Source organism: Ambystoma mexicanum, chromosome 7q, assembly GCF_040938575.1.
Source record: "Ambystoma mexicanum isolate Mex_15411 chromosome 7q, UKY_AmexF1_1, whole genome shotgun sequence".
Taxonomy (NCBI): domain Eukaryota; kingdom Metazoa; phylum Chordata; class Amphibia; order Caudata; family Ambystomatidae; genus Ambystoma; species Ambystoma mexicanum.
In genome coordinates this window covers 1,092,771,815-1,092,785,732 of record NC_090941.1, presented here as the reverse complement: position 1 = coordinate 1,092,785,732, position 13,918 = coordinate 1,092,771,815, and the positions used below count along the sequence as shown (strand labels likewise).

Here is a 13,918-nt window from a genome sequence, read left to right as displayed (position 1 = left end):
TCGGCCAGGCAGTGCTGCGCAACCTGTTTGATTGAAGGTGAGCCTGGTGAGGAGGTAAGAGATGCTTAATGTTGAGTTGTTGAGATGCTTAATGTTGAGCCTTGCCACCTCCAGTGGTTGTACATTTGTGTACTGCTATGCATTCTTTGTTCATGAGCATGTGAATCCATGCCAGACCCCATGATGGAGAAGGAACAAGTTACTTACCTGTAACTGTTGTTCTCCAGCATAGGTCTGGCATGGATTCACATGCGAACCCTCCCGCCTTACCCCTCTGCGGCTCTTCACTTGGTCCTACTGCCACTTTACTATATGTGCTACCAAATCTGAAGATGGCTGCCAGCGGAGGATTTTAGGTAGAGGGCAGTCATTGGCTGTTTACAAGAGAGGGCCTGGATCTCTCCCACTCGTTGTGTAGAGGTGATGGCCACAAGAACCGCTGTTTTCCACAATAAAAACTTCAGCAGTGCCGAATGCATAGGCTTGAACAGGGAACCCATGAGCCTAGTCAGCACCACATTGAGCTCCGAAGCCGGGGCCGGAGCGTTCACCGGCAGGAACGAACAGAAAAGTCCTTTTATGAATTCCTTGGCCAGGCGGTGTGACCACAATGGCGACCGCCCCAGAGTTCTGGTGTAGCGGGAGATAGCTGCCAGATGCACTTTGATGGAAGCATGGGCCAACCCTGCCTTGGCCAGCGACAGCAAGTACAGCAGCACCTGCAGAGCCCTAATCCGTAGAGGGTCACGTTTCTGTGCGCAGCACCAGACGGCGAACCTCTTCCACTTATGTCCATAGCATTTCAGTGTAGACGACGCGCTGGCCTTGGCAAGCACTTCCTTGCAGTCTGCCGGGAGATCGTATCCACCAAACTCTAGCGCTGCAGGAGCCAGGCCTGCAAGTTCAGCGACCCTGGGTCATGGTGCAAAATCGCACCCCCTTCCCTGGCGAGAAGATCTGCATCCACCTGAAGCCTGACTGGGGTGACGCTGACATGTCCAGAAGGTCTGGGTACCATATCTGCCTCGGCCACGCAGGTGCGACTAGGATCATCATGCACCGGGACCGCCTGAGTTGCTTGATGAGTCGCAGAAGCAATGGCATCTGGGGGAACGCATAGAGGAACAGGTGGTCCCAGGTGAGGAGAATGCATCTCCAATGCTCCCCAGCTGGGGAAACCTGCTGGTGAACCTCCGGCACTTGGTGTTTGTCGCCGTAGCAAACAGATCGATGTGGGGATTGCTCCATCGTCAGAATAGAAGATCCACTTGGTCCTCTCGAAGTTCCCACTTGTGGCAACAGTGTTCTTCACTCCTGCCAGGTGAAACGGGACGAGGAACATCTCCTGGGTGACGGTCCATCTCTATAGGTCCTGCGCTTCTTTGGAGAGCGCCGGGGATCTGGTGCCCCCTTGCTTCCGGATGTAAAACATTGTGGTGGTGTTTTCTGTGAAGATCCGCACCACCTTGCCCTTGAGGGATGGAAGGAAAGACTTGAGGGCCCAAAACACTGCCCTTAGCTCCAAAACGTTGATGTGCAATGACTTCTCCTCCGGTAGCCACAGGCCTCTTGCGTGGAGACTACCGTTGTGCGCTCCCCATCCTTCCAGGGATGCGTCCGTCGTGACAGTCTCCTGATGGGGTTGGGGGGTCTGGAAATCCGCACACGCCGACAGATGCGCGGGTACCCCACCACCGAATCGCTCAACAGAACCTCTCGTCGAGGGCGATCTTGTCCTCGAAGCTTCCCGATACCTGGTCCAACGGGCGTCGAGGAACTCCTGCAGCGGTCCCATCAACAGCCTGCACAGGCGCACAAGGTATATGCACAACATCATCATGCCGAGGAGGGGCTTGATGGACCTCACCCTTGCGATCTTCAGGGTCAACAGCCTTGTGTACCTTGCCCAAGATGGCCACCATTCTCTCCTCCGACGGGGACGCCAGGCATGACACCATGTTGAGCCGGGACCCCAGAAACAGCGTCCTGCAATGGCACCAAGCAGGACCTCGCAAAGTTTATTGAGAATCCCAGTTCCGCGCGTAGCCGGACGGTCCCCGCCGTGTGCTCGACGGCGGTCTCTCTCAACTTTGCTCAGATGAGCCAATCGTCCAGGTATGGGTAGATGTGAATCCCCTGCAGGCGCAACCGAGCCACCACTGGAATTGGTAATGCTGCCCTTGGACCACGAAGCGCAGAAATTGGGTTGTCCTTTGTGAATGGGGATGTGGAAATAGGCATCCTCCAGGTCCAGCGACGATAGGAAATCTCCTTCTTCCAGTTGTCCGAGCATGTGCTGAAGGATGGCCATCCGAACTTCTGGGAACTGACGTACTTGTTGAGGCGGCGGAGGTCCAGTATGGATCTCCAACCGTCCGTCTTCTTTCTGACGAGGAAGTACACTCCGGAGCCCCAGAGTCTTTTTGGGACGAGTTCTTTCTCGCCCTTCCTCAGCATGGCCCATATTTCCAGATGAAGTTGAGGGACATGGTTTTCCTTCCTGCGCTGAACTTCCATTGAAATTCCAGGGTGTGCCCATGGGCCAGGGCGTTCAGCACCCAACGGTCGGTGGAGATGGAATTCCACATGCTGGCGAAGTTCGCCAGCTGGCCTCCCACCGGGGTACGCAAGTGGGGGCCCGACATAATGGCCAGTTCAATCCTGCTTCGCCGTGTGGGCGCCACTTTGGAAACCTTGGCAACGGCGACCTCCTCCGGACTTGCTGCGGCCCCTGTAGGCTTCCTGCACTGCAGAGCGGGGCGGTTGATGATAGGATGAAGAGCCACCATCAAAACCTTTGGAGTATTCCCTGGGACTTTCCTTCGGAGGTCCGAAAGGACGGTCGTCACTGCTAGAGCATGCACAAAGCCCGAGCCATCTCGGTATCCGCCTTAATGGCCAATCCTGTGTCGGTGATGCCCGTGGCCACAGTGATGGCATGGTCTGATGCCACCTCGCCTTCCTGCAGGATCTCCAATGCTTCCGCTCTCTTGTCGTCAGGAAGGAAGTCGCCCCATGGCATCCAGCTTCTTTCCCTTGCCGTCCAGAGGACGTCGACGCCGAAGATCCAGAAGACTTCTTCGCCACCGCCGAGACCACTGAGTCACAGCTGGGATCTGAGACACTTGGGTGCAGAGTCCGGCACTCTGTACTTCTTCTCGTACAGGGCCAAAAAGACTGGTTCGTCATAAGGGGCAGTCCCTCGCCTCAAATGTCATCCAAAAGAGGGATTGAAAGCACGGTCTTCCTCTTAGCCTCCTGGCGCTGGTAGAGGAAGTCTTCCTTCTCCTCCCCGGGGGCCAGCTGGAACATTTCCAAGGCCCTAGAAATCATTGCATGGAAAGAGGCAATCTCGTTGGGCGGTGAGGCCCTGGGCACTGGTGGGCACTGGTGATGGGAGGTCCACCCCGTCGCCGTTGTCCGTACCCGTGCCCGTCGTCGCCGTAACTGGTTCCGTATCGTCCCTCGGAGGAGGGGATGACGGCAAAGTATGGAAAGGAGGAGGAGGGTGAACTCTCCTTCTCTTGACGAGGGTTCCCCCGACGGTCCAGGTGCCGCGGGATCTCCTGCCAGCGACAGAGGCATCCTTGTCCGGATCTCGGATCTCTGAGCACAAGGTGTGCAGTGCCTGTAGGATGTCCACTGACATGTCCGCTGGCGGCGGTTGCTGTGGTGGCTAAAACGGGAGCGATGGCAGTGGCCTGCTGTCCTCCGGCTCCTCACCGCCCTGCTGCTCCTTGACAGTTTCCTTGCTGCTCTCCACATCCGCCTTGCTGGGATCCTTCCCATAGGAGCTGGCCTCGACAAACTTCTTATCCAGTACGGCCTTCAGACCAGAAATTTCCTCCTCAGAGATGTCCGAGCCCTGCAGGACTACTGCCCTCCCCCCCTTCTGCTCGACCAGCGGGGATTGTCTAGGGGAAATGATCGGCATCGTCTTCACCATTGTCTTCTCAATGGGTAGAAAGGCTGATTCTCTCTGAGCAGGCAGAGAAACTCTCGTCTTATGGGCCGCCTCCTGCGAATCCACGGCCTTCGCTAGGGACGCCACCACTCCTTCAAGAGAAAATTTCACCTGTTGAAACTGGGACTCCAGATCTCCAGAAGTTTACCCAGATAGTCCGACTTCCTCTTCTTCGCTGACCAGGAGTGGTCCTCATGGTCGAGGGTGCCAGAGATGTCGTTCCCGAACTGGCCACGAGGAGCCTGCCCAACGGCGCTCCCAGTGCCCGCGGGCTCGCTGTACTTTGCCTTGTGTTGGGCCCCCGTCGCCGAAGCACCCCCAAAGGTCTTAGAAAACCGCTCAGATTTCCTCTTGCTGGGTAAGGCTTCCTGCCGGGACTCACCCGCCGCCGGGATCTTCGTCTGGATCCACTCGGAGAGCCGCTTGCGATGGTCCTTCATGCTGCGAGGCACCATATCCTTGCAAGACGCACAGGCCTCCTCCACTTGCGTTTGATCGGAATGTAGGCAGTAAAGGCACAGGGAGTGCCCATCGTCCAGGAAACGTTTCCGTAGTCCACATCCAGGGCAGTTCCTGAACAGAGGCGTTGAGTCTCCTTTATCTTCAGCCATGTCCACGCGGAGTAGGCCTCAAATAATCTTCCGCAATCCTCCAAGAAGGGAACTCGACGATAAATCGCCCTTGAGGGGTGTAGACATTTCCGAAAAACGGGTCCCCGTTAGTCGGATGATGGATCGATGGAGCTTGAGGCACGATTGACCGGAAAAATAGAGTAAACTCTAAGAAAAAGCGCAAAACGCAGTAAAAAGCCCGAGAGCTAATCACGAGAACTCCTACCACTCTAACGTGCGGTAAAAATCTGAAGATGACTGCCAGAGGAGGGGCTTAGGTAGAGGGCAGTCATTGGATAGGGGCAGTATGAACCAGAGACCAGTGATTGGTTGTTAGGATACCCCGTCTCCTTCCACCATCCACTTCAGGGGTAGGACTGGCACTGGATGGCTCCTTAGTAGGTCTCCCACCTGAGAAGGGTTCCCGTCCCCTCTTGACAAGGCCCAGTTACTGGCCTTGTCACAGCATTCAAAATACCAGAAGTAGATCCAGGTGTTTGCATGTGAGATGTGACAAAATGTATAACCAAATTTAGATTGTAGATTTAGATTGAAATTGAAATTCAAGAACCAAAAATAGAAAACACAAAGAACCATGAATCAGTGGTATCAAAAGATCATCGTGAAATTACGTGTCCAAGAGAAAGAAAGATAACATGACACCAATATCGTCAATTTCCGCCTCACCCAATGGAGAACTGCTTTAAGCCACTTTGAAACTAAATCACACATTCACGATTACCATCCACCTGGTCTATCATACCCCTGGGCCAACAGTATCCTTCAAAGAAGATATCATGCATACTTTGTTCACCAAGACCAAACCCTCATCCAAAGTCCTGCTCCTGGGAAACAAACTTGGGATACAATGACCGTGGCGATAACAATGCCTCATCGCTAGCTGCATCCATGGCCTCGAATGGCTTCACACAACATATCCTGACCCCCACTTACTCTAAAGCCTGCATCCTGGATTGGCTCACAGACCTCAACAACCAAGCCTCAATCACCTCCATTCTGCCTTGCCACTGGACGGACCACCATATCATTACATTCTCCATTCTCACTGACACCTCCAACCCAATGCCTACCACACCGCTGCCTACCAAATAGCATGGAAACACCTGCAACATCATCAAAAACAGCATCTTACTCTTGCTGTAAGAGTTGCAGCCACTATTCAATCAGCCACCTGATGTTGCCATCCTAGTAGAGTTCTACTATTGACTCTATCACTCCTCTGACCATGCTCAAACCTAAACCCACCAAGCATCGGAACAAGTGGTTCACTATTGTCATCTGCACCCTCCGACAAAATAAACATGAGCCAGAAATCACTTGGAGGAAAAGTCCAACAGACAGCAAAAAAGCACTCTCTGCCTCCTTGGCAAAAGAATACAAAATAGCTTTACTACAGGCTAAAAGAGCCACATACAATTCCAGAATCTCAAACGCCAAATCAAGGTCACAAGAGCTTTTCTCTATTCTGTGCAATCTAGAATTACCCACTGTCACCCCATCAACCTGCACCAAGGATGTAGCCTGGTGCTCCAGCATATATGTGGCTCTCATCAACTCGAGACTCTCGGAAAAAAAAGATCTTCACCAAAAAAATGACTCAGTGTGCCCACCCTCTGCCCCCACTCACCAACATCCCTCCGGCAGACCGACCAAACCTTCCACTTTCATCAAGCCGTTGTGGCTGAGTTCCCTCTACTCATGAAAAGCCCAAAACCCTCCCGATGCCTTGGTGACACCCGCCCAGCCATGGTCATCAAAGACTGCACTGATGCCCTAGCACCTTTCATCACCGCCATCATTAATGTCTCCTTCTCGTCCTGTCAAGTGCCAGCCAGCCTGAAGGAAGCCCGGGTGTTCATTTTACTGAAGAAATCCACCCATGACCCAGAAATACCCACCAACTATCGCCATATTATACTGTCCCATTTTTATTGAAGATCCTCGATAGAGAAGTTTACATCCATATACAAAGCTACCTCAAAACTAACAACATCTTAGGCTTTAGCCAATCTGGCTTCAGACCTGGGCATCGAACTGAATTGGCACTACTCGACTTATAAAAACAGTTAGATGACATTAAGGATGCTAAGTCAGCGATCCTGCTCCTGATTACCCTATCTGCCACCTTCCATTTGGTGGACCACCAACTATTGTGCTAGCACCTTGCCATAGCATTTAACTTCTCACCGGAAGACATTCACTGAATAGCCTACTTCCTGGCCCACAGATCCATTAAAGTCTTTTTGGACACACCAGCAACCTCCCCCTCCACCTCACCTGTTACCAGTAGTGTACCACAAGGATCCTGCGTCCCTTCAGCCTTGTATAACATCTTCACAAAAACGCTATTAGATCTGCTCAATGAGCGAGGCATTTCTTATACCAACTATGCGTATGACACGCAGGTCCGTGTCCTACTCTCCGGCAAATATGCCTCTGACTCCAACATGCTGCGCTTAGTATACCAAATATTAGTATTTGTATTTATTGAAAACAGGCATGGATGACCTCTCACCTGCTTTGCCTGAATGACGACAAGACTGAGTTCCTCCATGTTGGCTCCCAAACCGTCTGCAATAAACTACACATTCACCATCGATAGGTTAACAATCCCAGTATCGAGCTATGTTAAGATCTTGGACGTACATCTCTCTGAAGGAGCATCACAAATTTTTAAAAATCACGTGCCGCAGGGCCTGATGTTGTGTGTAACTTATTAATAAAAAAGCAACCAGAGCTTTGGGCTACTGCACCTACTATTCGTTCAAATGGGTAAATAGGTAAGATAGGTACCATCCCAAAAACTTGGCAATCTAGCCATATACTAACTGTCCATAAAAAAGGTGCGTGGGATTGTCCTAACAACTTCTGCATGTTAGAAATGCTTGATACATCATCCAAGATAGTTGCTCGTGTCCTTCTGCAGGAATTGAATGTGTGGATTAGAGACAAAAAGATATTACCAATCAAATTGGATTCCGCGAGGGGTCTAGCACTGTGCACGGATTGTTACTGAGTGAAACGTAATCTCGTGTGTATATCGACTTCTCTGCAGCGTTCGATACGGTGAACAGAAACCGTTTATGGAAGAAGTTGCATGCATGGGGTATCCCTTTGGGTCTCCTTCGGATGCTCATGTTGCTGCATACCAATACTACGGTGCGGATCTGTCTAAATGAAATGGGTAAATTGTCAGCCTCTATAACGACAACTAGTGGTGTAAAGCAAGGTTGCATGGTGGCCGCACTACTATTCAATCTATACCTGGCGGACATGCAGACCGCATTTCAGCTATACACAGCTAATCCAGTGAAGATCACCGGTGTAATCATCGGATGGTTAGCCTACGCCGATGATCTCATTTTACTGGAGTAAACGTCTGCTGGTCGCCAGCAAATGCTGGATGCCCTTGGTAAATATTGTGCTGACAACGGACTGTCGATCAATATTGATAAATGCAAAGTGATGGCTTTCACAAAAAAGCGTCAACCTAAAAAATATGTGTGGAGGTTGAGTGGTAAAATAATGGAACAAATGACGACCTATAAATATTTGGGCATCATTGTAGATGATAAATTAATGTGGGCCGCTCGCTGGATTTCACTTCAGGAGCGGTGTTCAACAGCAACTAATACCTTGAGTATATTTATTGGTCGCAACAGTGGTTACTCATTCTCAGCGGTTTTTACCATATATTTGGCAAAAATAAGATTGATACTTCTATATGCCATCATTATATGGGGCCACAATCTAATCAAACGGGTGGAGTGTTTTGAAGCACGTCTGTTACGCAAATTGTTCCGATTCCCAACGAATGTAAGCGTTGAGTATATTTACTTGGAATTTGACTTAATTGGTATTATACACGCATTTACCCACCACTGTGTGATAAGTTGTGAAGCTAAACAGACTTGAAATAGATACAATTAGGACACCATATATAGCAGCGTTTCCGAGACTGGATGCAATGCTCTTTTTGGCATCATGGCCAATTTAAAAATGCTCCACGTTAAGTGGGTTGGCATGCTTAATCAAACAATTCAGTATATACACCATGAAACTCATGCTAAAAAGAACATTTAAAGAGGTCAGTTATGAACAACAGTTAACCAACTTAGCCACAACATCACATAGCAGTAATTATATCCAAGAACGAATCCCTAGATGCTCCACTCCGGCATATATCAATGCATACCCTAGTCCACAAGTTGTTAGGCTATACCTGCTGTTGAAATTTAAAATGTCAGAAGCATTGGAAACAAAAGCAGCTGAAATGCGCATACCACACGACCGTTGAATGTGTCGCCTGTGCGGTAACAAAGTCACTGAGTCCTTACACCACTTAATGATTGTATGCGATAGCCTATATGCATTGGGCTATAAGCATATGAAGTCATACAAGAAAGTCTTTGTGCCTGTCGAAATAGATATGTTATGGCAGCTATTCCTAAGTGGCAATGATATCAACCTGATATACTTCATGGTTGCTTTTAACAAAAGGATCGTATTGATTTTAAGATGTATTGATTGATTTTATTGCATATTGATTTGCACAGTGCTGCGAGATTTGATTGTCGATTTATGTTGATTTTAACAGTTGTGATGTAAATGTTAATCTGTGTGATACAAAGCATTTGTTTTGCTATATGCCCAGCACCCTCGCCAATTGTAAAAAACCTGGGGATTCTGATGGACAATAATCTCTCGCTAGAGCCACAAGTAAACTCTCTCCTCAAGAAATGCTTCTTCCTCCTGCGAGCGGCAAAGAGGATCTTACCGTTCCTATCGTTCACCAACAAAACAACCACCATCCTCGCCCTCGTCATGTCCAAAGTAGACTACGCCAATAGCCTATACCTAGGCATGCCTGAATGACTCTTAAAAAAACTACAACGCATTCAAAACGCGGCAGCCAGACTACTTCTGAAACTACCCCAAAGAGAAAACACTGCACCAGTGCTGAAAACACTACATTGGCTACCAATAAAACAACGAATAAAATTCAAAACAATGTGCATTACGCACAGAGCAGTACACAACAAAGGCGCTGAGTTCCTAAGAGACAAACTGCGCCTACATCAACCAAGAAGAACGCTTAGATCAAGCATGGACATCCGCCTGGAACCAATGTCCTACAACAAAAGAAAACTCTGAGGATCCTCCTTCTCTCACCAAGCCCCGAAAACCTGGAACGACCTTCCAAAGTACATACATAACACAAAAAACCACCTATTATTCAGGAAATTACTCAAAACCTGGCTCTTCACGTTATAACTAGAAAGACCGGCCAATGGGGCACACGCACAACTAAATCATCAATGAACGCAGAGAGACCCTGATACACACCGACCAATCAATGGGGATAAGCTAAGGTAAATATCCCACGACATACTAAACGACCAAACGGGAGACAGCCGCAACACGACCAAAAACAGTACATATAGCAAGACAAAGACAGAAACACTAGGATGAATCATCAAGAGGACCATGACCTTAATTACAACCATCCCCAACAGCCCTAAGGACAAAATATAGAGAGGGAAAGGAAGCACTGTACCACAAACCCCAATCCAGCGGGTGAGAAACAGAATGTTTCATCACTACACACCATCCACCAATACACAGCAGGAAGCACAACACCCCATCTCACTAAACTACAACTAAACAATAGCCCCAAGGATGTTCACCCTATGGAAACTAAAAAAACAGTCAGGACAGAAGGAAACGAATGACTAAACACACAGGCTCACCAAGACGGATGCACCAGGACCACATCAACACGGCTCCGAACCATTCAAAGCCTCAACCGACCAGGGTCACACTAGATAACCTGAGAATAGATACTACTCACCCAGTCCCACACCTGAAGATCGGGTTCAGACGCACCTACCAATCCAAACATTACTCAATATGACACAGCTGGATCTGCACATAACCACCAAAGCGAGTCGACCCACGAGGAACAAGCAACAACCCAACCCACAGGCATACAACTCTAACGGAACCATAAGTACCTTAATAAGGATACAGACCCCACTAACCCAACCCTCAATCTTCTGCATAATTAAACCCACACAAAGCTACACAACCATCTCTCTCAGAGCAATCCGCACGCACTTTACCACACCGCATCAAAAAGACATAAACTTCACCCACAGCACTTGAGGACTTGCCAGATCCGATACTAGCACCAATGCCCAGTACTCGGTGTATACCGAGCTGAAGCTGCCAACAGCACATCACGTCTCCCACTCTCCTGCTCCCCTCCTCCCGACTAACCCTACCCGCCCTTCCTGTTTACAGATCCGCCAGAGCGCCTGGGGACCAATTCCATTGGTGACGGTGCGCTATACAAGTACCTTTAACATAACATAACATATGTATACAATAAACTTTGAAACTTTGAAGGAGCAGGTCAATGCCATTGCCTCTTCTGCAGCCTGCTCCACAAAACTACTCAACGACAGCAGACCGTTTCTCTCCCCCGATAGCTGTCAACTTATCACCCGGGTGCATATTGGCTCAAGGATTGACTACAAGGATTGACTACTGTAACTCTCTTTGAAGGTGCATCCAGCCGAAATATCAACAAGTAGTAGAGAACAATGCCATCAGAGCTGCACTTAATGTCTCTAAGCGTGAGCATATATCCGCTGCCAGAAAACAGGCTCAGTGGCACCCAGACAGAGTGTGCATCATTTTTAAAACATTAGCCATTACCCATAAATCCCTCACAAACGCTGCCCCTGCCTACCTGTAACACAAGTTTAACAAAATGCAGTCCGCCAGACCCACCTGCTCCACTTTTACCCACAGGCTGAATACCCCAAGATGCAATCTAAAGAGATCAGGTGGCTCAAGTTTCCCAGTCATTGCCTGCAAATGCTGGAATACGCTGCCCCCACGCTAAGAGCCGATATGATATGATATGGCATTTATAACACGCTTATACACAAGTGTTTCAGAACAATCCTATTGGACATTCAGGAAACTCATGACTCTGCTCTTTGCGCAGGGTCCACTGTAAAAGACTGGACGCTGACAACCAACCACAGACTCTGCATCTTTGTAACCAATCTATGCAACCTTTGTAACCAGCGCCTTGATGCCTAGGGGTTTAGTGCGCAAAATAAATAAATAAATACATACATTTCAGAAGGAAGCTGGGAATAACAAACAACAACCACCTTCACACAAAAAAAGGGAATGTAAACACAAAATGTAAATAAAAGGTTTGTCAGCACCGATCCATTCTTAATATGTTAACCAAACAAAGAGAGAAAATGCCAATTCAAGCGGCATATCAAAGACAGTCAATGTGCATTAAAGAGCCAGATAACCATTGGCACAGCGAGAAACTAATTCCGTGGTCATAGTCCGCTGGCATCACTTACCTTCCATTGCTTATCATCGGTGAAGATGTCGCTCTTTGCGATATCCACCCTGTTCCATGACACAGCCAGCTTCAGTTGGTAGTCCCAGTTCTCATGGCCATGGTGATCAAGGCGGGCGGAAGCTAAAGAGTCGAAAAAGAAAAAAAGAAAAAAAATACAGCTTAAGTAGTAGCACTGCTTCAGGGGTGTTATTAGTTGACATGTTATTAAAAAGACACTGATTTGTTAAGTATTTGGGAAACTGCCGTAAATTAAGCCTTATAGAAGAAGTGAGGGCGCGTTATTACAGGATAATGACCCACCCCTCGGGCAATACTTTGGTTAAGCAAACAAAGGAGGGTCTGGGAATCTCTCTACCAGCACGAACACAGCCCAATGACCTGTTCTTGGGTGAATAACCCCTGGGAGAGACTCTACCAAGTCTTTAGCTCACTGTCCTTTTCACAGAGAAGACATTTCCCCGCATATCAGCCTTTGTCCTGCCCAGGGGCAATCCAGCGCCGAAATGCTAGGCAATTCTCCTCTGAACAAGAGTACCATCAGTAACCCCATACACGTGTTTCAGCCTTGTTGGGCATCATCAGTGAGGTGGAACTGTTGCCTCTCTAGGAACAGTGAGCAAGGGGTCCACGTCTGAATTGCCCTGTTAACTTAGGGTGAAACCCAAAGTTAATGTATGCAAACAAAGGGGGGTCTGGGAATCTCTCTACCAGCACGAACACAGCCCAATGACCTGTTCTTGGGTGAATAACCCCTGGGAGAGACTCTACCAAGTCTTTAGCTCACTGTCCTTTTCACAGAGAAGAAATTTCCCCGCATATCAGCCTTTGTCCTGCCCAGGGGCAATTCTCCTCTGAACAAGAGTACCACCAGTAACCCCATACACGTGTTTCAGCCTTGTTGGGCATCATCAGTGAGGTGAAACTGTTGCCTCTCTAGGAACAGTGAGCAAGGGGTCCACGTCTGGATTGCCCTGTTAACTTAGGGTGAAACCCAAAGTTAATGTATGCAAACAAAGGGGGGGTCTGGGAATCTCTCTACCAGCACGAACACAGCCCAATGACCTGTTCTTGGGTGAATAACCCCTGGGAGAGACTCTACCAAGTCTTTAGCTCACTGTCCTTTTCACAGAGAAGAAATTTCCCCGCATATCAGCCTTTGTCCTGCCCAGGGGCAGTCCAGCGCCGAAATGCTAGGCAATTCTCCTCTGAACAAGAGTACCATCAGTAACCCCATATACGTGTTTCAGCCTTGTTGGGCATCATCAGTGAGGTGAAACTGTTGCCTCTCTAGGAACAGTGAGCAAGGGGTCCACGTCTGGATTGCCCTGTTAACTTAGGGTGAAACCCAAAGTTAATGTATGCAAACAAAGGGGGGGTCTGGGAATCTCTCTACCAGCACGAACACAGCCCAATGACCTGTTCTTGGGTGAATAACCCCTGGGAGAGACTCTACCAAGTCTTTAGCTCACTGTCCTTTTCACAGAGAAGACATTTCCCCGCATATCAGCCTTTGTCCTGCCCAGGGGCAGTCCAGCGCCGAAATGCTAGGCAATTCTCCTCTGAACAAGAGTACCATCAGTAACCCCATACACGTGTTTCAGCCTTGTTGGGCATCATCAGTGAGGTGAAACTGTTGCCTCTCTAGGAACAGTGAGCAAGGGGTCCACGTCTGGATTGCCCTGTTAACTTAGGGTGAAACCCAAAGTTAATGTATGCAAACAAAGGGGGTCTGGGAATCTCTCTACCAGCACGAACACAGCCCAATGACCTGTTCTTGGGTGAATAACCCCTGGGAGAGACTCTACCAAGTCTTTAGCTCACTGTCCTTTTCACAGAGAAGAAATTTCCCCGCATATCAGCCTTTGTCCTGCCCAGGGGCAGTCCAGCGCCGAAATGCTAGGCAATTCTCCTCTGAACAAGAGTACC

The 13,918-nt window shown here is 48.9% G+C and overlaps 1 protein-coding gene across 1 annotated transcript in view; it reads right to left on the bottom strand.

Annotated features, from left to right (window-relative positions):
- The window catches only part of LOC138528198 (transient receptor potential cation channel subfamily M member 2-like), a 602,757-nt gene that overhangs the window by 229,348 nt on the left and 359,491 nt on the right, over positions 1 to 13,918 (bottom strand). The window contains exon 10 of the mRNA XM_069639650.1: positions 11,991 to 12,112. Within this exon, the coding sequence (XP_069495751.1) occupies positions 11,991 to 12,112 (122 nt within the window). The remainder of the gene's footprint in view (positions 1 to 11,990; positions 12,113 to 13,918) is intronic.